Raw genomic sequence first — 26,863 nt, forward strand, 5'->3', positions numbered from 1 at the left:
GGGCCTCAATAGATTCTCGGGACCACGCTACAGGAAAACAAGCATAGGAAGTGGCTTTCAACATCTTTGCTTCTCCTCACCTCAGATATAAATAGCAGGAAAACAGATTTCAGAGTGGGGCAAGGGGTGTCAGTCTTGAAATCTGTCTACCAAGTTATCTGCCTGGAACAGTGTGTGGCTTTTTTGAAGGATCAAAAATCCTTCAAAAAGTGTATTGCCTTTAAAATACATTTAAATTTTGCTCATTGTACTTTTTTTCAGATGGTGAGGGCAATTAGGCCAGCTAATTATGCAGTCATTACATTTAGTCTTACTGACTATAAATCTAGAAAAAAAATCTGACTCAGATGAGAAAATTTAATTAACTTAGACTTTTTTTCTCTAAGATCTGAGGTGTAAATTCTCTTTTAGTGACAGTACTGTAAACATATAAGCAAATATAAATTTTTGATTAATGTAACTATACATATAAGTGAGGTTATACAGATGTCAAATTTGTAGCACCCAGATTTGTGTTTTGCTTTGGTTTTGTTTTCCTTTGCCGTCATATCATTTCACCTTTTTCACTGGAACCAACTCCCAGTTAACACTGTGTGTTTTGAAGACTCAAGTCCATCATTTTGAAGTCAATTCATCCCATCAGATAAAAAATGTCACTTAGTACAATGAAATATCTATTTTCTTCAGCTTCCATCCCATTGAAAATTAACTAAAAGTGCCAAGCTGCTGATATTTGTATATTATTCTTTAAGACTTCAGTTGATAAAGAATGTGCAAGTAGTGCCTCAGCTGAAAATTTTGTGCAACACTCTGATTTGCTTATTCTGGTGAAGATTCTTATTTGGAAGAGCACTCAAGGCATGCCAGAAGGACACTTCTCAAATCTGTAACAGAATCTATACAGTTTATCTAAAGATTCCATGTTGTTGGTGGATTTCTTGGTCCTTTAGGTTTTGAAAATCGAGTTGCAAAGCCTAGAAACAAAACATTTATTAATGAAACAAATTCAGTAAGTAATTATAGATATTGATCATGTCATTACTTCAGATATTTTCAAAAAAAATTCAATTGCAATTCTTTCCTGAACTTTAAGATATCCTTAACTTAAAACAACATCCTATATTTGAAGGTCAATGGCTATGTTCACTTTATCTAGCCTATAAATGTATCTGTCAACAAGTACTGTCATTATAACATTAATAACAAGAACATAACTAGATTTTATGCCCAGTCTAATAAAGGACTGATCATTTTAATGGAAGACTCTTAAGGAAAACATAGTGATTCTCCTCTCCTGTATAATACAGTATGAGGCAGCAGTCTAATGGCAATGTAACAGCTTTATATTCATCTTCTGCTCTCTCTGTTACCACATAAAGGCTAAGTCTTTCAGATACAGGAAAACCAAATATACACTTTTCGCACTCTTTACACACTGAGAAATATTTGTCAGAAGAGGTTTCAGGGCTTGTATTTGTTTACCTTCCCCATTCTTGAAACAGTTCATGTATAATGTTGCAAATGTGTAAAAATAGTAAATATTACTTATAATTTTGAAATAAAAGCAATTTTACACATATTCAAAGGCCTAATTCTTGTGCATGTATAGGGACCATAAAATCAGATAGAACACCAGATAACTGCCACAATACCAGATTAAAAGTGTTCAGAAAATACAGACAGAATTCCATTACATTATGTACACAAGGAATTGTCTGGTCCTATTTTCAAGCATTACTTCATTTGAAAGAATTAGAATTCAACCTGATGCCTGCATTTAGACTTTTCAATAAAACTTCTTATATCAGAAAGCAAAGATAGTAAGAACGTACCAAAATTAAGAAAAGAACTTGAATGGTTTGATGGGGCAGATTCTGGTGGTTTTGTCTTTGAAGATGGACTACAGATACCTAGAAATATTAAACTCAGAGAGTTAGTGACCATCTCGATTTGCTGAAAAGCTGGATTCATGCATACCTATGGGATATACTATACTGTCTATACTGCCATGTGCACAGTAAGGTTAGGCACAGATCTGTTTCAGCACAAGATGAAATTGAAAATTTTCCATACTATCTGAGCTTCAACGCCACACAGTTTTAAATGCATTATTTGCTCATAACAGCAAGTGAATGCACTACTGCAGCACATTCTACCAGGAAGATGTTTGCTCAGAAATGCTTCAAAATCTTATTTTCAAGATATGCATTTTAGTTTTATATCAAAGTAATTTAACAAGAATTTTCATATTTATGAAATATGGACTCCAAATGGACTGATAAGAATCCAGGACGGGACTCTAGTTAATCATGTGTCCAATAGCCTTCCCATCCATCATTTTTAGAGCATTTGTCCCACCACAAAGGTTTGAATGACCTGAATAATTCTGGAATTTGGATACACTGGAGCTGTCTGCCAAGTGCCAAATGAAGTCAGAAGGCTCTGCAGTCTCCTCAGGGCATTTTGGAAATTGCTACTCCCAAGACAACATGGTTCTCAGGCAGCCAGCAGAGTGACTACTCTGCCTATTCTGAAGTAAACAGGTAGGGAAGGAGTTTCACACTAGAAACTCCTAGAAACACACTAGAAACTAGAAAAATAAAAGTTCTTAAAAAAAAAAAAAAAAAGAAATTTCAGGTATTTCTTTATACACTTGGTTAAAGCTAGCAGGAAGATGCACATCAGCTTGAGAGACTTACTTTTTCTCACATTTTTCAATATTTTCAAGCTCTGTAAAAATGTGGAGAAAAAGAGGGCTTATTGAAAAAATAGGTAAGCATTAAATCAGCAAGTATGATAAAAGGAATTCACTCATCAACATACATGTATTACTGTTCATAAAAGCTACTGTATAGTGTGAGACATGAATGCAGATTTCTGCCATTTGCATAATCTCTGGCTTATTTTTAGCCAACACTGAAGCATCCCCATGACTAGCAATTGTATTATTCTTCCTGTTTTCCTCAAAAACAGTATCATAACATTCCAAAGTACCATAGCCTATGAGGGTAGTTAACTAGGACAACAAAGAGAGAAAACTGATAATGAGTAGAGCCGTCCTAGTTAGTCGGGAATCAAGACTCCCCTTGGGCAACTTTTTAAAGAGTTCAGTTGCAAAACATAGGGCTGAGGGATAACCAATCACACAGGTACAACTATGTTACTCTGTTTCTGTTGCAGACTGAGGTTTTGTTCACACTTTTAGAAAGAAATATAAAAGCATCTCAAAAGCAGGCCACTATTGTGCTATCATTTTCAGACATTTTGCAATAAGAAAGTAACAGTATCCATAGCTAGAAAGATTGGTCCTTCTCACCCTCTCCTTTTTCAATAGCTTTTGTTTTGTATTCCTTTGTACCTTGCTTCTCCTGAAACATGCCATAGGCTCTTTGCATGGTGTTTCAGAAGCTTTATTGCCCAACTCCCAAGGGCTACTCGTGGAATTCCTTGCAGCAGGCTGCAGACCTGAGAACATACACCAAAATGTTTTTAGTGGTCATTCATGAATCTTTCTGTTTTGCTTTTAAGTGCTTTGCTACTGTTTTTTATTTCCTCTAATGCCTCAGTTCCAAAAGGGAGAAGTGATTGTAATCTTTCCAGCAAGTCGCCTGGTTTCATTTACTTCCTTTTATATTTGCTAAACTCTGAAGCACTACCATCAGTAATTTTTTGAACAAGTGGGCCATAAACTTCTCAGCTAAGTACAGATTCAGGTTAAGTATAAAATCTTTTACATACAGAGAAAATAAATTGTCACTTACTTCCTGCGTCAGCAAGAACAAATGACTCCGGGGTTCTTTCAGGAAGCGGAGGAGGGGAGTTAGAGCGATCCCTGTTTATCTCTAAGACAGCAAAGATAAAATATTTAGTTACCTGGCTTTTCAAAAAAATAAATTAAAAAAATACACTGGCAGTTCAGTGAGAGAGACACAACAATGTAACATACATTTATGTCAATCCTTTTGAAGGAAACACACAACATGCAGTCAGAGATGCAACTCCTTTTAGCCTGAGGGGACAGGAAGGAATATCCCAATAAAGGAGTATGGGACGATATAGTGGCTGATTAGGAGATATAAAACTACCAGGTCATTTGGTTGCTAACTATTTAGACAGTGAACAGAACATTTGTCGCACTGCGTGCTTGTTGCAAAAATGTTTACTAAGTCTGTTACCATTTAAAGCAGGCTTAGGAGCAAGTAGACCAAAAAAAAGTTATACCTGATGGGCAGCTCCGGACCTTCACACTCTAGAAATGAAAAACAAGGGAGGTGTTTGAAATTCCTATAGTTAAATGTGATTCTTTTACATTCACGCAAGCCAGGGAAGAAGAAATGATGTTATATGCAAACACCCTCCCACACACCCCTCCATGCTCCTGTAATGGAAGACAGGATTACGCCCTATTGTTTCACTTTATGAAGCCATAATTAATCTAAAAGATGATGAAAAAATGCTTTTTTGGATGTTTCACTAATCTAACATTTGTTTAGCTCCTTCCTGTTCTACAGGATGAAGTGAACTCAACAGGCCTCCAACAGATCTTAGTTATCCTTCTCTAAAATAGGGACAGTATTGATCCTATTTAGCATGGACGTCTGGACAATAAATTAATGTTTGGAATGAACTAAATATTGATAAGGGGGAGCTTGACAGAGACTGGGTCTTTATTCCTATCCTGAATTCTGAAATATTATGGAAAGTACACACTGCCCAAACTAGTTTTTTTCTCACAGAAACAGGAAACATGATATATAAATTGGCATAGCAGTAGTGATGGAGAAAAGATAAAAAAGCTGCTTGCTTACCTTACACGGTCTCAGTCTCACTGAGTCATTAGAAACCTCTGAGCAAGACACACCACTCCACTCCAGTGAAGTTCCAATATTTTTATTTCTGGTTGGGGGCTGAAAATCAGAAGCTGCCAGAGCAAATTCACCTGGATATCATGAAACACAAGAGACAATTTCTCACCCCAGGTAGCCAGAGTAAGGCACTGCTGGATGCTAGAGTATTATACAAGCCTCAAGAGAGCAAGGCATTGCTGCATTAAACACACTTACCTGCTTCACTGGCCACAATAAAGGACTCCGGGGTTCGTTCAGGCAGGGGTGGAGGATCATCATCATCCTCCGGCTGTGCCAAGAGGGCTGGTTGAAGAGACACAGACAGGTTACTCGCATGGCACCACACGGCCAGAGAGCCACAAGACCTTTGCAGAGGCCCTGGTAACTGTCATACCCAACTGTTGATACCCTAGGTATCAGAGATTGTGATTAAACGCATCTAAAACTCTACTTAAAAATTCAAACAGCCCTCAGCATCAACTCACTTGCTGTTAGATTATTGCCCCCAAGGACATGATTCCAGCAGTGTTGCCAACAGAATTCCTACTGCACACAAGAAAATTACGAGCCTTTCCTTGCACACATAATCTTATATCTAGTAGTGCTGTAATTCCAAAAAGTATCTTGCATTTGGAAAACAAGAGAATACTTGCTACACTGAATCCAGAAGGGTCTGAATAGGACAAAGCCCAGCAATGTCAAAGCTGCAGACAAAAGTTCTGGTCACGGCTTCTTAGAAAATGAATTCTACTATCTTTATAGGGCAGGAGATAGTTGCATGTTTCTCAGAGCACCCTGCTTTAAGAACTTATCAGCACCAACCTTTTCTTCCTATGACAGCTATAACTTATAACTTAGTAGCTGAGGTAACATGATAATCCAGAGCTACAGCCCTTCATGGATATTAAAACCCAACACTCTGCACTCCCTCTAGCCTAGTGAAATCCAGAGAGAACAAGCCCAGCTTGCAAAAGGGCTGCACCACTTACCAAGTGAGGACATCCTGTCCTGGTTCCACGGGAGAGCGTGCTGGGACACAGGCCTGGCTGGTGGAGAACTGGTCAAGGCAGACTCTGCTGGGGCAGTCACAGCACAAGAGGGGAAAATTGCATCACGTGCCTCTGCAAAGCGCTCAGGAAACCCTGGGGATGTGAGATCATCTGAAGAAAGGGATGAGAAGTAAGGGTCTTCTGCTGAACAAGGGTAAGGGTGGGAGCATTGCCTGCTGTTCTCATGCCTTGGGGGGCAGTCTGCTGTTTTGCTTGAGTGATTCATCTCAACAAAGGAAAACCTATCCTGTTTCTTTACCTGAGAGCTTGAATAATAGGCATTTGGCAACTGTGAACTCAAAATAGGCTTTACAGACCCTTCATCCCATTTCCGGGTTTCTCTCTGCTGTGCAAGCACAAAAGGGGTAGATGTAGTCCGTGTCAGAGGTGCTCTGTCATGAGGCCATCTCCTGCCTATTCCCTTGGGTTTCAGGTTGAGAAGCAGCTGCTCAGAAGACATGCTGTTGAACTCCACACTATGGTGTTTCTGGAGAGCTTCCCCTGGATCCCACTTTTCAGTAGCAACTGCCTTCCCACTGTCACCGAAGCTCAAAGTCCCAAAGGAAATGGCTGGTCTAATGTGAGGGACTCCATGCCCAAAGCTGTCACATGAACTTGTGGCAGACAACGATATCAGGGATGCTTCACTTTGCAGTATAGGAGAATAATGTTGATGTACATCCTGCTCCTCTTGCCCTGAGCTGCAATAAAGCACAATAGCATAAAGTCAAAGTCATCGAGTACTTAGAAATCCACTTTTGTCACATCATTAAAAGATGTCACAAAATTTAAAAAAGAATTATGTTAAGAGTAAAGCTGATCAAATCCAAGTGGAACTTAAAGGAGTTTGTAGATCCTGCTCTCAACTGGACTGCAACTTAACTGAACTGCAAGATTCAAACTGAATTGTCTCACAGAAAACACACACACCTACAGCAGAGTACATAAGGGCATCTTTGTGGACGCATATGCATAACTGGAAATACTAACCCACATGATACTTGTGTAATGGCCTTACCAGTTTGGCAATCCTTGAGAATAAATTTCTTCCAGTGGGGTCAGAAGTGGTTTTGCTACAAGATGCTTGGTTTGAATCTAGTGAAGCAAAAAGATTTGAATACTAGACAGTGAAGAAAAAGAATGCAAAGAACACAAACATGCTATTTCAGAAGATAAAATTTGTACCCACTGTTTTTCATTATTAATGCAGCTTGGAAATGATAAACACCAACTTAGAGCCGAAAATGGAGGACAGATCCTCCTGAACAGCTTCTCCTGTCAGTACCTTTTTGAAATGACAGTACAAAGGGCCATACAAAAAATCAGTCATTTCAAACACCTTTCAAAAATCCTGAGCAGACAATTCTGCCATTACACCTTCACAGGGCCATTTGGTCTGGCTATGTAAGGTTTCGCTTACGACATTTCTGCACACGACCATCCCCCATGCTCTACAAAATGCTTTCAGAGGGCAGTGAGGTTTCCACAGGCGAGAGATTTGGCCAGGAGCTATAGAACCACATCCGGACTTGAATAGTTTTCTGTATTTTATATCAAGCCAATCCCCCATCTTCTTTGCTTACAGACTATCCACAGCACATGAGTAAAAGGCTCTTGCCAGCCATTTTCTCTCTCAGCTCTGTCTTGGAACAAATACCATGTGATTACTGTAGCAAGACTGCGGTGCAGATAGCATTGCAGGATCCTGTTCCTAACTCTTCAGACAAGACTCCTCCAGTTATGAATAAATAGGACAAAGAGAGTAGTAAACAAGGTCCTTCCTTCCAGGTCTGCAGAGAAAAGCTTTGCGGGAGGAATCTAGGTCAAAGCTGTCTTGCCTGAGACTGCAAAAGGCAGTGTGTTTGACTTGGGGACTTTTACCTGCGAAGCAGCAGAATATTCTTGCTCATCAAATGTTTTAATCTGCCTTTTCAGGAGTTCAATCACAGCATCATAAACCAGCTCATACTGCTCCTGCATTCCAGACAAATAAAACAAGCCAATACAAGCAGTACTTGTAAATAGTCATCAGTTACCCAAATTAAACAACATCAGCTCCTAAGAAAAGCTGTTACTTTCCAGTCCGTAGGTAGGACAAATTCTTGGAAGAGATGGAGGCTACAACTTTCAAAGCGTTGAGGTTGAAGCGTTTGTTTTGGTGTTGGCAGCATAAACAACACTGTTTTTTACTGCATTTCCTCTTCAGTCTGTCTCAACTGAGAGCAGTTCCCACTTTATTTTTTGTACAGTCACTTTTTTCACAATGTAAGTTTTCAATATATGCAACTGAAAACACCAAGCTATTCCAGCTAGTGTAGTGTTCTACAAGGAAATGGTCAGCTACAAAATTCATTTCTGCTAAATCATTCTTCTGTTCAGAAAAGGAACTTGTAAAAATATTAATAAATCTAAGTTCTCAACAGTGCAACAATTCTATGTTTCATTCTAGCAAACCCTTCTGGAAAGAAGTTGCAGTTTCTGTATTGAGAGTATACCAGTTGACAAAATTTCATGTGCGTACCTTGGTTTGCACAATTGAAGGCCTTTGCGTGCGCATTTCCTGAATCAGACTGAAAATACTGAAGTTCACTGGAACAATCTTGCGAGAAAAGATAATAATAATAATACAGACGCAATTCCAAGCAGCTTCCAAGTCATAATGCAGTTTAGATCAGAGTCAGAAAGACTGACACTTACTCCATCCTTCAGCAGCTTTTGAGTGTAGTCAATAGCACAGATGACCCCTGTTCTCCCACAACCAGCACTACAATGGAAGTCACAGACAAATTGCCAGCAACAGTCATTTTGAAAATATCCACAGTCCCCTGAGAACTCTCCATCCCATGAGGTCAATGCAGACCAACAATTGTACTCCTGGTGGCAGCTTTACCAGATCTCACATAAGACTTTACCCTTCTCCACCAGAGAACAGCTCTACTGCAGGGAAGAATGCCCATCGTATACCCCTCTGAACAACTCTTTAGCCTTCCTGTGGGGACCAACCTACACATTCTTGGTCTCTTAACTATACTATCCCTGGTCTGTCATTACCTACCTTTTTTTTTTCCTCCCTACTATCTAGCCATGCTAGGTCGCTCAAAGGACACTTTTGTGTCTCAAATCTTGTGAAGAAACAGATGTATGACAAAAGACCTTCCACCTGTAAGGCCGTCTACCTGTATGGACTTTCATAAAGCAAGTAAGAGAGAAACTAGGGTGGAACCAGCAGCTCTTCCATGTCAGTGCATGAAATACCCACCTGCAATGGATGCAGACAGGAACGTTGTCATCTGGCTGGTAGCAACGAATCTCACAAATGAGCTCCAAAATGGGATCAATGGAAGAGGGAACATCATGGTCTGGCCAGTTTTTATAGTGGAAATGATAGATGGTGCGTATTTCCTATAAAAGAAGAGGAAGATTGTCCCTTATTTTAATATATTATTTATATAATAAAGCTAGCCAAGTCGCATTTCCTGCTTTGACCTTTCCTACTTACTTCATTCAGGGCCACCTTTAAAGTCCTAATCACATATTCATTTTTCTTGTCTTCAGCTTCCTGCAGAACAGTAAGTTAGAGTCACATTTGCTTCAGATGACATTAGTTTCCAATGCACGTGATGTGATATGGCATTAAGAGGCAGATATACTCACACAGGCAATGGAGAAAGGACCACACTGCAGGGAACAGTCACCCACCTCTGCCCAGTACCGCTCACATTTTTTCTGTTGCAAGAAGCAGGAAGTCTGTGGTTATTCATCTGTTATTATCTCCTGTTTTACCCTGCCTGACAAAACTCATGCTAAAAACCTACTTTTTGCTGCTGACCAGTCTCTAGTCTCCCCCATCCACAGAGTCATCAGGACAGGATTTAGACCTGTGACAATTTCATGTGCAGATTTTCTGTGCTCATTCTTGACTGCCAGAACCACAGCTCTGTGTACAATGACACAAAGGGGCTTTGTGGCAAGAGAGGAAGAAGGATGTAGGGGTGTTTGGATCTTGCTTGTTTTTGATTTTTCCCCCCCTTCAAAGAGACTAGTTACACTCCTGGAAGTGGTTTAAGAATCTGCAGCATGGTGACTCCAGCAGTCAAGGATTAGTGCATATCAAAGAGAAATTTCGTGCCCTTAGTGAGATTTTATAGAAATCCATATCCCTCCTCACTGTCCTGATGGCAGAGGTCATCTCTGATACCTTACTCACCTTTCCCATTTCAAACTCCATACAAGCCATGACCACAATCTGGAGAAAGAAAGTCTGTCAGAAAAACCTGAACAAAAAGTTTCCTATTCAGGCAGAAAAACTACACTCATCACCTAGGAGTATTTATCAGCTATAAGGAAGTTACCTGGACTCTCTTACTCACGGGCCCACACTATTGGGTAAATTACACCAGGACAGGACATCATCCCCTGCAAGGGCACCCTGGCCCCCCATGCAAGGCCAGCCAGGAGCAGTGCCCAGGCCTCAGCATAGGTATTACAAAAGCTCACAGGAAAGATGCAGGACACAAGGGATATCTGGGCACTCCCACCATGACACTGCCACTATCCAGTGCATCACAGAGGAAATGAGGTGTCTTTATATATGACCTTAAACATATATGTACGTATATGTAAATATATACATATATAAATTTGCACCTTACCAGGACTTCATACTCCCAAATCATCCTCCAGAAGTCAACAACAGTAGTGGAGAGAGGACCCTGGGTTGCAATATATGCTCTTGGCCCATAGACACCCTAAAAATGCATTCAGATTAGATACAGAGAAATATTTGCAAAATTCACTACAAGCAACTAATATCATCCCTCCTGCTGAATCCTACTTCTATTCAATTACAAAAGTCCATTAAAAACTTAGAAAGGCTTTTATACAAATAAATTTTAGGCACCCAAACGAAATTAATCAACTTGTGAAATGTTCCCAAAGGCAGAATCCAAGCCAGGGAGATGGGCTTGAGGTGAGAACTACTCCCAAAGACCACTGTTTCCTTTGGTCTATTTGTAGGAAGTTGGAGAGCGAACATCCCAACAGTGGGTCCAACCCTGGCACACCTGTGACTGCTGCCTGAAGAGGGAACCCTGATCTGTTCGTGAAGGTCTGTGGTTCTACCAACAGGTCAACGGAGCTCTCAGGCATGATGGCATAAATGGAAGGACTATCTGTACTTGCTACAGAAGGGTCCTGAGCCCAGGATAGACCGCCGCACATGGAGCTCCTCTGAGGAACCTGGCTGGTGCCGGCCTGCCCCGTTGCCTGATGGCAGCACCGCTGTTTGCTGTTGTGCAAAACTTCCCCCCTGAGCCCTGGTTCTGGGCAAGGCAATTCTGTCTGTGGGCTATTTTGCACTCTCATTCACCAAAGGCAGTAATGCTGATAAGGATGTCAGGGCTGTGAGCCACAAAGTGCTTCACCAAACAGCACACATCCCTTCCCTATAGGTTGGTGTCTCTGTACTGCAAGGAGCATTTCTGACACGCTCACTGATTATACACATATTCTCCAGAACAAGGCACAATTCTTGACATACTACTTATTCTGAATTATCTGGGTACACAGCACAGAAACTGCGTTCTGGTTCTCTCTACTTAGCACTGCTACAGGACACAACTCCACTAGGCAACAGATAGCTACTACGAACACCTTTCAGCTGCAAAACACCATGAAACAAGGCAATACCTTGATGAAGTTGGCATTGATGTAATGAGAATCTGCATCTGATGTGATCAGAGACAGCTCCACTCTGCTGTGGTCAACTGCAGGCACAAGGAGAAAAAAAGAAACAGCAACAACATTATTGCTTGTTTACCACAGTAGCACTGTGGGGCTCCTCAGGCTGCAGCTTGAGGTACTTTGGAGGAGCCCATAATCCAAAAGCTCTTCCTCGGAGCAGACAAGAAATCTCCAGGTTCTCTTTCAATCTCTAGAAAATCTGTGCCAAAATGTTTCGGAGCGTATTGTAATAGAGACAAAGGTGGAGTCTTAAATTTGAGCAACAGAATTCAAGGCCAGTTGACAGGCAGTGACACTTTCCTATGCAAGTAATCATGCAGGCAGATACTCGAGGAAAAGCAGAATTGGGCTAGCAAAAAAAGAAAGATCGAATAGGAAAATTTGCTATTTCCAACCTACAGGGTAATATGTCCTTGTATCTGTTTTTCTTCATGTTTTCTGGTTGCTCAGATGCTGCTGTAGGGTAGATTTTATCCAATCTGTACTTTGTTGACTGCTTTTTCAGCTTCTGTGATGAAAAAATGCAATAAATTAGAACAAATGTGCTACATACAACATGCTACTAGAGAGCTTGTGGGCAGTTCTCCGGGGGTCAGGCTCATCACCGCAAAGCGAGCTCTGCACGTGTAACTCCTTCCTGAACAACTCTTCTGAAGGCACTCAGAGCAAGAAGAGAGACAGAAGTCACGCAAGAGACCCAGCAAAGCTGAGGAGTGGAAAGTGTGTGCTGAGGCAGGCCACAAGAGGCTCAGGCACGTAGGCATCCCAAGCAAAACGATGCCTTTACATAGGACACAGGGCAACTCCCTCACAAACAGTGAGATGTGGGAGACTCAGTCTAGGTATAAAGTAATGATATTGAAACACCTCTAACAAAGGCCATCAGAAAAGACAGATAAAGCAACTGATTTTTCTCACTTTGGCAAAGATGCTCGCATTCCTAATGGCAAAAGCAATGGCCAAACAATAACTGGAGAACATGAAATCAGAGCAAAGTTGTCACTGATGAAACAGAGAGAAAAAGAAGCCCTAGAATACACAGTTAAGAGGCATGGATCTCTAGTCTTGCAGTCTCTCTCGCTTCCAGGCTAAAGCTCTTGCAGTCCTGGAGAATTCACATGCATTTTTCCTGAAAAAAAAGAAGCTTAGAGTTTTATTTCATTGACATCAGTCTGCTTAAACACACACTGCTTGTTCATTGCTGTCACCTTTGAAAGTACCTTTTTTTTCTTTTTCTTTTTTTCTATTGTAACATTATTGTCTGCCCAACAATTTTTCTTGCCTCTAAACAATGGTAGGATTTCAAACAAAAAGCCATTTCTCTAATAGGTGTCCCTGCGGTCTGACAGTCTGAAGAACAAGTCTCCCTTTTCCATCGCCCTTAAGCCAGGCTTTCACAGTGCGCCCATTGGGCATTACTGCTGGCGTTCAGGAACCAGGTTGAAAAGGGAAAAAAAAGAAATGTGTGCAGGTACAAAAAGCAAAGAGGAGGAAGCACAGGCACACCTGAGGCACCCGAGGTGACAGGGTTCTCTTGCCCTGCCTGTGCTCCCGTTAGCAGCTGAGGTGCTAACAGGAAGTGGAAATAATGGCTCAGTCGCTCATACAGCACAGGAAAAACAGAGTTTACAGGTCCCGGGGTCGCTGGACCAAAATAGCACAGTGGCCAAAAGGTGTTTAGAGCAGAAAAGGTGGCATATCCTTCCTGCTGGTATGGACAAACTCCAGCACATTTGATGGTGTGGAGCTGTGAGCTCTGACCTGATGACGTGTGAACTAGCGCTCTGCAAGCGCCTCATCATTTCAAGGCCCTGGTTTCTGAACACTCAACATGAATTGCTTCAAGAGTCAGTTTGCAGACAACATCACTGACCTTCCCACTGGATCTCACAAGCATCCATGTTTCAGCTCAGATTTCCTGCCAGGTTAGAGAATCACGGTCTCTGTCCTTAGGTGCTTAAGGCCTGACATTCCAGCAGCTGCAGGACAGCAGCAAAATGCCCTGGACTCCAGCCTGCTTTGGACCAGCACCTTTTGGAACAAGACACTGTTCAGGGCTCATATGCATAAAATTACAGAATGATAATAAGTGGCAAGAGGCCACAGCAATCAGCAGATGGAGGACATGGCAACTTGTATATATTTGATTAGGCCAAGCAATCCCTTGGCAGTACTGCAGATGAAAGGCATATACAGGAAAATACATCTAATCTACAGCATTTCTGTGCATGGAAATTCAGATCCAAGTGAGAGCTGCTGTTTTAACACTAACCCGCATCTTTTTAAATCCTAAATTCTGATGCTTCCCAGATAGAATACTGCAAGAGCGGCATTTGACTGACCTGGAGGGAATGAGTCATGGAGAGGGTGCAGGAGGCACAGGGCGGTCCATGTGTCCAGTCTCCATTAATCAAGAACATGGGGACACTACACTGAGACAGAACTTGTGGAAACAGGTGAGCAGCAGGATGTTCTCATGGACAGCACATCCATGTCACCTCTCGAGTTCTGCTGTTTGGCTGCATCCCACTTCCCTGCCTCCTTCCAATGCAAAATCAACCCAAAGGGTGAGCGTTCAGGGAAGGGGGTTTGACTCAGCACTGAGACCAGCCTTCTCAAAGCAAAGGATCTGGATCACCTTACTTCTCTGTCCCTGCAGAATCTGACATAGAGCATGTTTTGGGAAATGGCTACGTGTGAAAAAGTAGGTGAAAGCAGTAAGAATCAGACTCTGTCTGAGATACACAGAAAGTAAATAGGGACTTAACCAAAAATAAACCCTGCCATTTCAAGCAGCAGCAGAGTCTAAATGTACAAATGCTTGTTCACATAAAAAGAGGTAGGATGGAGAATAAGGTTCTTCATTTCTGTCAAATGTGGAAATGTGGGTTGTCACAGTTGTCTGCTAATGTTTTGGCACTTGCAAAAATAGCAGAAAACTCTGGCAGCCTTTGGGAAATCTCTTCCCAGTACAAGAGGAAATACAGCCCTGACCACTTCTACCCGCTGTCTTTGCTAGAACATTATTTGTGCACTTGGCTGCTGGAACTTGCATATGCACCTAGACTCAACACCCCTGCAGCCTCCCACTGTGCAGCACAACCCCAGCATGGCAGCGAGATGGGGAAATTCAGCAGCCCATGACAGTGCTTTGTTCCATGGAACAACAGGACTGTTAGTGCAGGCTCAGATTAATCACTTCCCTCTGACCCAGACATCTCAAAATCGAGCATTAAACTTTTCCCAGGCTTTTGAAATGCAAATTGTCACTGCTAGGACAAAGCAAGGTCTGGATTGCATGGAGACTCCTAAATAACCCTGAACTGCCTGCCTCCAGCTTCAGAGATGCAAAATAGATTTCCTACAAGTTTCTAGAGCTACTGGCTCTAACTGTAAACTGTGGGTTGCAGCTCAACTCTCATCCTTGTCACCTAAACAAATACAGAGATGGCAAAGAGCTTTCAGATGGGAGCACTGCACAGGTCTCCGGCAGACAGGCAGCGCAGAGCACAGGTGAAGACAACTAGGACACAGAACTGCCCAGACCACAAGGCATTTATCTGAATATCTGCTCCTTACTCCAAGGGGTATGTGTGTGTGTTGTGGGGGGTTCTAGCGAAACAAAAAATTCCACCTATCTCAACCCTGTAGATTCCTGAAAGAAACAGATATACCAACAGGTACACCACAAATACAACAGGCTTCAGTGGGAAGATGAGGCAGGGGCACTATGCTCCTCATACACCCTCGGTTGTGTTACTCGCGCAAAGTGAAACCAGATCTTGACAAGAGTATTCACAAAGGAGGAAACAGGAAGCATTCCGAAAATTATTTTAAAAGCCTTTTTACTTTGAATATTAAGCTGCTCTTCTGTATTTACATTCTTTTTGTTCTAGTTAACTCCTGTATCTCTTTCTGCTCTAGAATTTATAAAGAAATCTTACCGTCACATGCAAATCTCATCCCCATTTGGGGAGAAGTGACTGAGAGGTTCCCTTTAAAACGAACTGAGACACAGAAATGTGCCTTAAGCAAACTTACCAAAAATTCACCTACAAATGCTTCTTGGTTGAGCTTCTTGCTTTGGGCCCTTTCCAGGTTTTGTAGGAGAATTTCCCTTTGGTCCATGTTGCAAGACACAGAGCGAGACTGCTCTGCCAAACCTGGGAACGGACATGTCAAATGTGTGTCACAGCGGAAAGCACCAGCCTGGAGAGCACTTGCTTCAGGCTGTGGTTTACTGACTTCATCGCGAGTCTAAAGGAAATTAGTGCGTAACAGATACCATGGTCCAAAAAAAAAAAAAAAAAAAATTCAACAACAACAAAACCCCCACAAAACACTACCCGGGGCCCTAGAGCCTCCTTTTTAAACCACATGCAATTCACTTGTACCCCCACAGAGAGTAAGCAGCACTAAGCTTGGCTCTTCAGCCTCTTCTGCCACTCAGCTTTCATCCTACTCCTTTCGCTAGCAAACCTCACTCATGGTTCAGAGCTGTACGCCACAGATATGACAGGTCTGCCAAACATCTGACTCCAGACTCCCTGTTAACAAAAAAAGAAAAAGATACAGAAACAGGCAAAAGAGTTAAGAGCATGGTGCCCTTTTAAAAGGGTAAAATGGACTAGACTAGAGAAGCAAGAATACTGAGTTCTGTGCACATGATCACACCTACAGTGAGGGTCTTTCAGTGCTGGCTGTACAAGTCTGAAAGGCAATAGCTGGACAGAAATGTGATGCTACTTCAGCAACAGAAAATACGGGCTTACATCAGCAGAAGCTTTTAAATTATGAAATTGTCGAAGATTCTCCTGGAAAGCATGACCAAACAAAAATAGAAAGTTTGCTCTAATAGTTTTTAGTACTACCTCCAGTCATCACCAGCAACATGGCACTGCCTTTGCACAGCGAAGAAGGCTGAATACATCTGGCAGCTGCTGCCAGGGGAATATCTGAACACACCCAGCTCCCTGGGTCACAGGAGGCTGCACTGCAAAGTGGCCAGAACGGAGGCTTTCAAATTCAGAGTATCTTGTGACTAGAAGAGTCCCTAAAACAGCAGGCAAAATCCACAGTTCCCCTTCACATTTGTAACTTTGTCTATTTTCCACATTAACTGTAACATATTATTAAAGAACTGTTAAGACAGATGTTGAGCACATGAATCCACTCCACACATTTTATTTCTCTGAGTAGCACAACAGTTCCCAAACAAAGAAGTAATTCCCATTAGCATACTTCAGGTCAATTCTTCAGCAATTGTTCTAATTAAATAAGTGAAAAACCCAACTTCATCTTTCGGAAAGTAGGATAGCCCTCTCCCTTTCAATTGTCCAAGTTCTCCTGAAAAAAATAAAATAAAAATAAAAAATAAAGCATATGTATTTATTTCAGAGAAAGAATGCAAGGAAAGAAGACACAGCATAGAGAGAAAAGCTTTCCACATTCCTCTTCCCAGACTTATATCAGCTTTCCCCTCATTAAACGTACTAAGTGGTACACTAAGTAAAAATTTACAGTCACACAACTGTAAAGCTATGCATGCAGAAAAGTGCTTTTTGTATGACTGATCCTTAATTATTTTGATTCTCATCTAACATAGTGAGCTTAACTTGATACTGTGGTAAGGAATTAAATCCTAACACCATGAAGTAGATGAGAAATTTGATGTTGACTTAATTAACACTTATGAAGACATTAAGATCAATGCATTTATCAAAGCTGTGTTTCTGCAACTATAAGCAGAGTTAGCTGGTATACAGGGGGAGAGGATAGGATGCCCTGTGCAGTTGGGCATCAGTGGCTAGCAAAGCAAGGTAGAATGCCATTTGGAAGACCAAGAGAAGCAAAAAAACAGAGCCAAAAATTCTAAGGCAAATTTTGTATGCTCACCCATCCTCCAGAGGACTCAATGTAGCTTCTCACTTGGGAATTTCCATTAATCAGCTCTATGAGTTGAATGCGATGGAGCATAGCTGGGACTTTCTTTGCAACACACATTGCCAATTTCACACAAACAGCAAGAAAAGCTCTCTCATAGCAAAACTCAGGATTCTGGTTACTCCAGCTCCTGCTAAGAGAATCCACTGCAGCCCCAAACTTCTCTACCTGCAAATACCAAAAGGATGCTTTGAGCTTTCTCTTTTGAAATGACCACATGGTATGAAAGTCTTAGCTCAAAATACTACAAACACCTGGGTTTTCTTGTCCTACCCATTAATAAAGCAAGTGACACCCTGAAGGTTCATGGTGACACCCCTACAGTGTAGGGCATTCTAGGCAGGGCTCTCCTGTACTGCTGTCTATAATATTGTGGCTTGTACAAACTACAGCAACAGGCAAGCATAGTTGAGGGACCAGGAAGGAGAGCTGATAGTCTAAGCAGAGCTGCAAAGAACCTTAACTTAGAACTACATGCAGCACCTGTACCAAAACTGCACTTGCACTGGCACAGACTGGAGCATCTGGTCTCCTCACCTCTTCCTTCATATCTCTTATGCACACAAGCTCTCCCTAACTCCAAACTATAGATTATCTCCCTCAATGACAGGTCAGCTCTGGAAGTTCCAGGACTTCTTAGATGATAAAAAGCAACTCCTCTGGAAGGGACAAGCAGAAAAGTTATGAGGAATCGCCTACTTGTGTAAGTAGGTCCTACAGGGCTTTGTTTAGATTCTGTTCTGGTGGCTCATACACTGCCCCTTACACAAGAAGAAAAGGAGGAAGGCTTCTAGCTATCACGTCCCCTTTCCTCAAACATCTCTGACTCCTACTGCATAAGTTGTGCTCTTCCCCAGGCTTTTGCTGTTCTGCAACAAAATGAGATCAAAGATGGGTCTACAAAGAGCAGGTCCAGGGCTAGTCAGAAAAAGATGTGCGTTACCTTTCCCTTGAGTACTTCAGCAACAACATGTGAGGAATTTTCAAAATCTATGTTGCACTGGTCCCCTATGCTTCGCAAACGACTGGCAATAACAACTGGGTCAAAATTACCTGGAGTTTCGTCTGCATTCTGCTCAGATTCTAAAACAATGAACAGAGGTAACAGAATAAGGGATTATGACTTAATACATTACAAGGCAGAAGAAGAGAGAGAACGTAAACTTGCAACTAAAAAAGCTGGAAACTTTAGATATCACTTGCTGATCCAGCCGCTCCTTTGCACGTCTGGTCAGCACTAGCAGGCCTTTGCAAAAGCCTCTCTCTGCACCAGGGATTCCAGAAAGATTCACTTGAGCTGCAGGCACTTCACAAAGTGGAGCTTTCACAGGCAAACAGGCAGTTTCCACTGCGGTCGAGACAGTGAAAGCAGATGTACGCACATCTAATCCATACTTCAGAAACAACAAATGAGCTGACTTTTTTAGGGAAAACTACATACATGCTTCCATAAACCTTTTGAGAAATCAAAACCTGTAATAGGCTTGTGTTTGCATATCTCTAAACCATTCTTCCACTATTGGAAGGCATCCTTCCAGCACCCCAGCTGTCAGAAAGACAGAACTATATAGCACCTTACACAGTAGTACATGTAGACATATGTGAGGTACAGCAGCAGGGAGCGCCTTCCCTATTAGCCTTGCTGGGTAACCACAGATCCAGCCACAAGATGTGGAGAACACAATATACAATCCTCTCTCCATAGCCTCCCTGTTTCCTCACTCCCCTCCTACCAAAGCAGACTGCGGCCGTGGTCTTTCCAGGATTCAAACAACTAAGTCATTCTCTTTTCCCCAGAAACAGGGATAACTCATAAGTCATCACAATCTGCATTAGAAGAAACACAACCCCAAGCTGCAATTCTCCTTTAAATTTTCAGAACTCCTCTCTATAATCTTCAGCAAACACAAAAACTTTTCTCTCATTTCCTACCAAACTGCAGTCCTTACCTCCTGAATCTTTCTCCAAACATCGGTAAGCACTTTCCTCTTCATTTAAGAGATCAGAGAATAAGGCTCTTACAACGTGTTCTGTCTGTTTCTCAAAAGTGCTCATTGCAGTAGATGTCTTAAACTAGCTGATGTTCAAAGGAGTCAAAAATACACCTGCAGCTGCTTTTCTTTCCAGGTGAGTCGCACCTCAGAACTTCAGTTTCCTTTTCACACCAGAGCTCCTTCCTTCTGGGAAAGGCAGACCAGCAAGACTCCTCCCCAGAAGAGGACAATTTCAGATACCCTCTCCTACTGTCATCATCAAGCGACGGGTGTGGTTTAGTTTCATAACAAGCTGCACAGCTCAAATGAAATACAGGGTCAGAAGAAGTTAAAGACTGCTGGCATGATCATTCACCTAGAAACAGATCCCTGGATAGGAGGCTAAGAAATAAGTCACATCCTAGACAAGGCTTAGAATCAGTCTAGCTACAATTGAGTAAATGTAGAATTGCGCACAAGCTAACAAGTATTTTCTTTTCCTGCATAATACAAATGTTCTAGTATATCTCTCCATTAGCACAAGAATCCAGCATAGGCTTAACAGTACTAGAAACTGTTCACAGAAACCCTGTCACAGTGAAATACACTTGAATTCACCTGCAGTTAGCATGCTTATCATTGCAATTTAACATATGAAGCTGAAATAAATTACTGCACACAACTGCCCTTCAAAAGTATGCTTTAAAGTGAGCTGAGAGGGAAACCCTCTGCAAAACAAAGGAAGGAGTTGGATCCTCAGCAATTTCCAGGATCCAGAACAGAGATCAGATAAAAATTCCATCCTAGCAGACATCAGTCAAGAATTAATGAAAAAATCCTTCATAAAGCAGCTGAGACAGATTCATATTTGTAAGGAAAACCAGAAATAAAATGTAAAATTTGATGCAGCTGTAGCATTCCAGTGAAGAGTCTGGAAAGTATACAGTAGTTTAAGGATGCAATATAGAGTCATGCAAAAAAATAATAAATTTTACAGAATGGGGTTAACAAAGCCATTTCCTTATACTGTATTGTAAAGTCATTACAGTAGCCGGTACACTTGGATCTTAAGCCAGGGAGCATTCTTTAGGGTTTTGTCATTCGATAAACATGGACTTTGAATTTGAATTTGTACTTTGTATCTATAATGGATTTGTATCTGCAGAGGGGGATTAGGAGTGACCTTTCCTGCCCTGACCAAAAGCTACTGGAGTGACAAAAGCAAAGGTTTCACCATCAGAGAGGGTTCTCGTGGCTGTAGCAAGGAGGTTTTCCCAACAGTGTGAAGTCCAAATCTCTGTAACTTTAATGCAGAAGGGCTGTCCTTGAGATACAAGTCCTGAGGTTTGCAAGAGTATTTTTTCAATTCCTTCCTACATGAGGTTTCTGAATAGATTAAGGAATCCTTAAATAAAAAACATCCGTTCCCCTCCTCCCAGATAGTATTTCCCAATTATTCTTTTATTTGAATAAAGGAAACATGAATCTAAGTAATGGTATTTTTGGTACAATCACAGTAGCTAATTAAAGTAGTCAAACTATAATATTTTGTTCTCAAGGAACACCCCCAGAAACTTGCCAAACAGAAAATAAATGGAAGAAAATAAGAAGGGATTCTGGGACAAATGAAGTGAATCCCTTCTCCAGACATGGGTAAACCATCAGACAGCTTCATGGCTCACACTAGTGCCTTGTGACAAGCACTGGAGATGCCACCACTTTTATGTCATGCTAAAAGTAGTAGGATAACAAATGCATTGTCTTGTCCCTTTACAAGCCCAGAGGAATATCATTTAATCACTGACAACTTAGAGTAATGCAATATCTACCAGCTTACCTCACACATATGATTGCTAGGTATAACTGTCCCCACTGGCTAGAAGGGCTCTTGCAGTTTGTAAGTACCAAACCAGCAACAGTTTTTGGCAAAGGAAGCCACGGTGAAAAAAAAAAAAAAAAAAGAAGTTTCCTGTGACCTGAGTAAGCATTCTACTGGGAGCAGGGGTCAATCAGGATTTCAGCCCAGCAACTGTCCCCATTACAGTCCCTAAAAGGGAAATAAAGGTATTTAGTGCCTCAGGCTTTGCCTCACTCTGCTTCACTGAAACCTGCATCTCTGAATCCTCTGTCTCAAGCAATAGCTCTGTTAGGAAGAGGCAACCTGTGTCATCCTGAGCACTGAGATAAGCTTTCCATGGCTGGACACCAGCTTTGCTCATAGCAATAGTTTGGATGTGGACAACATGAAGAGCAGTCTGTATGGTATCCGAGTGAGCCGGTCCACACCAGGGCAGAGAGTGGTGGCAGCTAATGTCCAGATTCAGCCAGGTCTTCTCAAATTGTTCTGCAGTCAGATATGGGTCAGGAACTAAGGCCAGGCTGCTTGCATCAGGATGAACCTGGAGGACTTCTTTATGCTCGTCAGAAATTAGTGACTCTGAAATGAAATCAGAAACATGAGATACAGCATCATCTGATGCTGCTCCCAGTTTCACCAAGAACATCTAATAGGATCATCAAATGAGTAAGTCTAGGATCACGACTCCTTCAGCAGCATCTCCCTAAAGAGATGGTGATCAGACAGGCACTGCACAAGAAAAAACACTAAAGCAACACTCTCAAACCACTGTGACCTTTCTCCAAGATGAGGACAAGGCTGCTTACCTGTCCTGTCCTTGGGGTCAGTAAAAGGAGAACAAACATAGGAGGATTCCACTGGCTGCTGAGCAGTGACAAGTGCCCAGGATGCTCTGTCATAAACAGATGTGAGGGTATTAAATTCTGAAGCCCACGTATTGACAGGTCGTTCAGCTGGATCTTCCAGGAGTCCTAGAGAGGGATCAGACTTCGGGCTGCAGAGGATCCTTTTCACTTCCTCCACACCAGATTGCAAGAGGCGATAGTAGAACAACCCACGGTCACGTACTGCCATGTCTACCTCTTCCTCTGGAAATCAGAGGGATACATTTTTGCAGAATTCCATCATCCAGATTCCCTCTAAGTAATACACTTTAATCATTAAAAATAGATAGATTCCCAGGGGTACAATTTAAGCCTGTTACACTCACCAATCAGGCAGCTTGGGAGCAAGTTGCAGGCTAAGGCATACAGCCATCCTACTTTGCTGCCCTGGATGGTCTCCTCTTAGACACAGGCAGTGCCCAACACATAGCATCAGTGCACAGGGTACACAGACAAACCAGGTCCCCAAAAGTCAGTACTATCACTGCAGAGAAAAAGATCACTTGGCAAAGTGAACTCACCTATACAATAGTAGAGTAGTCTCCCTAGCATGTCCTGACACTCAGCAGGACGAGTCAGGAAAAGTTGCACTAATGCTGTCAGAAGCTCCATCTTCACTGCTGGAGACATCTCTGATTTCACATTCTCCACGAAGTCCTCTAAAACATAGGGGGCATTTTGTACTTTCTCACCATGTGTCCCCAAGAGCCAGATCAATGCTTGTTTGCCCTGAAGGAATAAAGAAAACCAAATAGTAAGTTGTCTCTGCTTACCAGAAAGGGTTAACACGAAATAAACTGATACAAGAGAACAAGTCTTCTGAGGATTTCTTCCTCAGGCCAATTATGAGCCAAAGGAAAGCAAATCAGACTCCACTCATCCTCGAAGCTGTTACCTTAAGGGCACAAAGCCACCTTACCTCGCTGTCCTGGATGGTCTCCTCGCAGCTTGGCAGTGCCTGACACACAGCATCTGTGCACTGGGGACGCAGCCAAACCAGGTCCCGAAAAGTCTGCACTACAGCTGCAAAGAAACACAGCATTCAGCATCCTCCAAGAACTCTAAAAGCCCAGTGCCTTTTAGAACCTCAATTTCTGGGACCACAATCCCCAACAAGGCAATTTCCTGAAAGCACAAATCAAGCCAAGAACCTGCAGATGATCACCTGAAGTTATATGCTCCTGTTGAAGTCCCAAAAGCTCTGTCAAAATCCCCACACACTGTTCTGTGTATGTCCTCGCAATACTGCCTGCAGGAATACCAAAGGACATAACAAGCAACCTTTTATCACAGTAAAATAAAACCTGCCAACATAACTGTTCACCACAAGCTCATTTTAAAGAAACTGTCATTCTACCCTAAAAAGTCAGGCAAATGACCTAGCTACCCACAGCAGGGACATGGTGCTTTTTCTGCAGCCATATACCATTCATGTATACCATTATACCATTTACAGCCATCTACTTCAACAGAAGAAGGCACACCTTATAGACTGAAGGTTGCAGCTGCTTCTGAAGGAAGGCAGAGCTCTTACCTATGGCAAAGATGGCCCTTTGGGCAAGCTCTATGGATACATCGGTGCAATAGTCCTTCAGCTCCTCCAGCACTTGTTGCACATTTTCATCATTCACCAGCTCACACAATATTTCCATCTTCTGGCATTTGATGTAGTGAGGCTCTGAATATGAGCAGAAGAACTTCTTGTAATGGCTGCTAAAGTGGCCAGGAAAGCTACCAAGGATCTGGCGCACATGGCACAGAGCGGTGAAGCAGAGTTCCCTGCTCTCAGAAGTGCAGGCAGACAGCAGTGGTCCTTTCGCTCTCACCAGAACATCTGCCTGCACATGTGGGTACTCCTTGGCCATCACTAGGAAAAGCTTGGTGGCTGCCATCACAACACTGATGCTGCTGCTTTTGAGGTATCCATCTAGCAAATTAAGTATGTCAAAAAGTTCCTCCTCACTGCGGGGCCTGTAGCGCAGAAGGAAGGCAAGTACCTCACTCTGTCCCCATTGATCTAGGTCAGGCATTCTGCCAAGAAAAAAAAACACAAAACAGTTCTCAGGAGTCAAGTAGTGCACAAAGGTCTATGCTGTACAGAGTAGTCTTTGAGTTTGTCATCATCTCAGTTGCAAACCAATGTGTTTTAGATGTAGATGCTACAACTTTATTTCAAGAAAATGGATCAATTCACAAATACAGGCACATCAGTCACATGCACCTCCCTCTGTACTCTAAGCCAGACAGAAACCCTGACAAAATTCCTGAGCAGAGCAATAAAAAGTAATGTTGCTTTTTTTGCCATGTTATGTAGCATCTTCTACAGAAGAGTTAATTTCTTTAAGCAATGGATAGGTTATAAATCTTACAGTTGATTGAAAAAGACATGCTAGAACATAGTTATCCCACAAATATATCACTTGCACTGTTTGGGGAAAAAAAAATAGATAACCACATTAATATAACTCATAATTCCAAACACACTAGCAGCTGAGCCAGTCTCCCCAGAAAAGCAGGATATCTGAGATTTCTCTTAAGACCTTAGCATAAAAGTAGTCTCGTGTCTCTTAGGATGAGCATCTCCATCTTGAACACCTGCCTCTTCAACCTCTGAAAGGTTCAACTACTGAGCAGTCCAAAAAGAGCTGCTCTGCTAGTACATGAAATACAAGGATTAGAATTATGCTTCCGGCACCAAACTAATCTTGAAGGAAACAAACCTGTTGAGGAGATGATGGGCGATAGGCTTGTTGATGACAACTCCTCCCTCCTTCTTCAAAATCTCTTCTAAAGCCCTCAGACAATTCACTACTACAATCGGATCCTGGTCACGAAGCAAACTATATAACTCATTCACCAACGCACCATCTGCAAAGAAACAGAGGACCATATATCAAATTCTGTTGATATGTTGCAATTTAATCATTATCCATAAGCACATACTACAACTGGAACATAAGGCTTGACTAAGGGGAACTGGACAAAAGACCTTGCAGTTTTATAATATCTTCCTTTCATGGAACTTTTCACTAAAAATCTGTTCATGCTAGAATGAACAGAATGGTAACCAGCTAATCAAACACTAGAAGAGAGGGCCAGATACTAGAGATGGCAGCATCAAAGCTCACGTGAAATGTACAAACTTGCAGTGCCTAACATCTCACTAATGATTTGACATACATCAGCAGCTTACTCTCTTTCCCTCTGTTTCACTCCCACAACAACCAAGAGACAGCTCAGTGAACCCAGGACAGACTACAGATCTGAGCATGTTTTTGTGAGCAATACCTAACTCTCGAGTGTTAGCATCTTCTCCCTAGGGTGCACTCTGTGACAAAACACAAGTCTGAGCACTCTAATGTAAAGCCCGCTTACCCACTTCAGAGTCCCCTTGGAGTTTCTGCATCTTCGCGCAGCCCAGAACTGCTGCTCTCCTCACATAGGAGGCTTTGTCTCGCAAGCCATTTAGGATAGGCTGTTGGATGTACTCCTGTATGCCAGGCAACCTGCAGAGAGGTACACGGGCATCACCACAAAGGCCTCAGGCATTCCCAGGAGCCAACCCCTCCACCCGACGATCATGTCCCTGCAGGCCCTGCTGGCCGCGGTGCCGCCGGGCCCACCTGAGGTTGCACATGCTGCGCAGGGCGAGCCCGCGCACCATGGGGTTGGGGTCTGCGCAGTCCTTGCAGAGCGTGTTGATGGCAAGTAGAGCGAGGTGGGGCTGCCGCGGCGCATAGCTGCACATGTACAGGTACACGAGCTTCTTCTGCACCACGTCGGCCACCGCGCTTGCCTTCACCATCTCCGTGAAGAGCCCCGACACGTCCATGCCCTGCGTCATGAGCCTGCAGGAGAGAGAGTGTGCGGCCACGGGGCCCTCGTGTCGCGACACGGCACGGGCAGCCACGCCAGCGTGCAACTCGGCAACAGGCGGCCATGTCACGACAGGGCAGGGCCCGCCGTGTCACGACGCGCCCCGCACCGTACCGGATGACGCGCAGCACGACGCCGCGGTAGCGCAGCCGGTCCGCCTGCACGTGCGGGTTGCCCAGAGCCCGGCGCAGGTCGCGCAGCGCCTCCTCACCACCCAGATACGGCATGACCGCGGCGCGAGGAGGGCGAGCGGCCTCACGGCGCCCCGGAGCGGCGGGGCCCCGGAACCGCGGCCGGTACCAGCACCGCACCCGCTCCGCACCCGCCGCCGGTGTCGCGCGCAGGCGCCGCCTCGCCCCCTGCGCCGCCTGCGCCTGCGCGGCACCGCCCGCCACATTGGGCGGGAAGCGGCGGCGCGGGCGCCGCTGGTGCCGCGCGCGGGCCCCCTGCCGGCGGGCGCGGCCGCCGCCGCCGCCATGAACGGCACCGTGATCCCCGGCACGCCGATCGCCGTGGACTTCTGGAGCGTGCGGCGCGCGGGTGGCGCGCGCCTCTTCTTCCTCTCGCACATGCACGCGGACCACACGGTGGGGCTGTCGAGCACCTGGAGCCGGCCCGTGTTCTGCTCGCCGCTCACCGCGCGCCTCCTGCGCCGCCGTCTCCAGGTAGGTGTCGCGCCCGCCGCCGGTCC

At 43.3% G+C, this 26,863-nt stretch overlaps 3 protein-coding genes across 3 annotated transcripts; all 3 read right to left on the reverse strand.

Annotated features, from left to right (window-relative positions):
- Positions 1-677: 677 nt before the first annotated feature.
- On the reverse strand, positions 678-15,936 carry PTPN22 (protein tyrosine phosphatase non-receptor type 22). The gene is made up of 21 exons (XM_010216837.2): positions 15,680-15,936; positions 12,038-12,146; positions 11,585-11,661; positions 10,549-10,644; positions 10,104-10,142; positions 9,551-9,622; positions 9,396-9,455; positions 9,156-9,298; positions 8,594-8,660; positions 8,418-8,495; positions 7,778-7,870; positions 6,915-6,991; positions 5,837-6,597; positions 5,064-5,150; positions 4,809-4,939; positions 4,222-4,249; positions 3,762-3,842; positions 3,359-3,465; positions 2,700-2,730; positions 1,833-1,910; positions 678-974 (listed from the first exon to the last, which is right to left on the reverse strand). Exons 1-21 carry the CDS (start codon positions 15,764-15,766, stop codon positions 910-912), a joined length of 2,367 nt encoding a protein of 788 aa, XP_010215139.2. The 5' UTR covers positions 15,767-15,936; the 3' UTR covers positions 678-909.
- An 857-nt stretch (positions 15,937-16,793) lies between these two features.
- BCL2L15 (BCL2 like 15) lies at positions 16,794-20,217 on the reverse strand. Its single transcript, XM_010216836.2, has 4 exons — positions 19,531-20,217; positions 18,525-18,664; positions 17,534-17,749; positions 16,794-16,984 (listed from the first exon to the last, which is right to left on the reverse strand). The coding sequence occupies exons 1-4, from the start codon at positions 19,634-19,636 to the stop codon at positions 16,967-16,969; spliced, it is 480 nt and encodes a 159-aa protein (XP_010215138.2). The 5' UTR covers positions 19,637-20,217; the 3' UTR covers positions 16,794-16,966.
- Positions 20,218-20,994: 777 nt separating this feature from the next.
- Positions 20,995-26,399, reverse strand: AP4B1 (adaptor related protein complex 4 subunit beta 1). The gene is made up of 10 exons (XM_088538924.1): positions 26,287-26,399; positions 25,920-26,144; positions 25,672-25,802; positions 25,017-25,164; positions 23,831-24,327; positions 23,462-23,545; positions 23,216-23,319; positions 22,818-23,025; positions 22,219-22,500; positions 20,995-21,991 (listed from the first exon to the last, which is right to left on the reverse strand). Exons 1-10 carry the CDS (start codon positions 26,397-26,399, stop codon positions 21,564-21,566), a joined length of 2,220 nt encoding a protein of 739 aa, XP_088395050.1. The 3' UTR covers positions 20,995-21,563.
- Positions 26,400-26,863: the final 464 nt, after the last annotated feature.

This window comes from Tinamus guttatus, unplaced genomic scaffold (assembly GCF_059628265.1).
Source record: "Tinamus guttatus ecotype Peru unplaced genomic scaffold, ASM5962826v1 Tinamus_guttatus_pri_ptg001272l, whole genome shotgun sequence".
NCBI classification, from domain to species: domain Eukaryota; kingdom Metazoa; phylum Chordata; class Aves; order Tinamiformes; family Tinamidae; genus Tinamus; species Tinamus guttatus.

What these genes read in the sequence shown, in the direction of transcription:
- PTPN22 (XM_010216837.2), bottom strand. Translation starts at nt 15,766, where the DNA reads ATGGACCAAAGGGAAATTCTCCTACAAAACCTGGAAAGGGCCCAAAGC. An exon ending in CATTTGTAGGTGAATTTTTG is followed by an intron (nt 12,147 to 15,679) that starts GTAAGTTTGCTT and finishes TTTTCATCACAG; the next exon opens with AAGCTGAAAAAGCAGTCAAC. An exon ending in GTCCTTTCTCCATTGCCTGT is followed by an intron (nt 9,456 to 9,550) that starts GTGAGTATATCT and finishes ACTGTTCTGCAG; the next exon opens with GAAGCTGAAGACAAGAAAAA.
- BCL2L15 (XM_010216836.2), bottom strand. Translation starts at nt 19,636, where the DNA reads ATGAGCACTTTTGAGAAACAGACAGAACACGTTGTAAGAGCCTTATTC. An exon ending in TTTGGAGAAAGATTCAGGAG is followed by an intron (nt 18,665 to 19,530) that starts GTAAGGACTGCA and finishes TCATTGTTTTAG; the next exon opens with AATCTGAGCAGAATGCAGAC. An exon ending in CTGAAGTACTCAAGGGAAAG is followed by an intron (nt 17,750 to 18,524) that starts GTAACGCACATC and finishes TGGTATTTGCAG; the next exon opens with GTAGAGAAGTTTGGGGCTGC.
- AP4B1 (XM_088538924.1), bottom strand. Translation starts at nt 26,399, where the DNA reads ATGCCGTATCTGGGTGGTGAGGAGGCGCTGCGCGACCTGCGCCGGGCT. An exon ending in GTCGTGCTGCGCGTCATCCG is followed by an intron (nt 26,145 to 26,286) that starts GTACGGTGCGGG and finishes TCTCTCCTGCAG; the next exon opens with GCTCATGACGCAGGGCATGG. An exon ending in ACTACTCTACTATTGTATAG is followed by an intron (nt 22,501 to 22,817) that starts GTGAGTTCACTT and finishes TCTGATTTCCAG; the next exon opens with AGGAAGAGGTAGACATGGCA.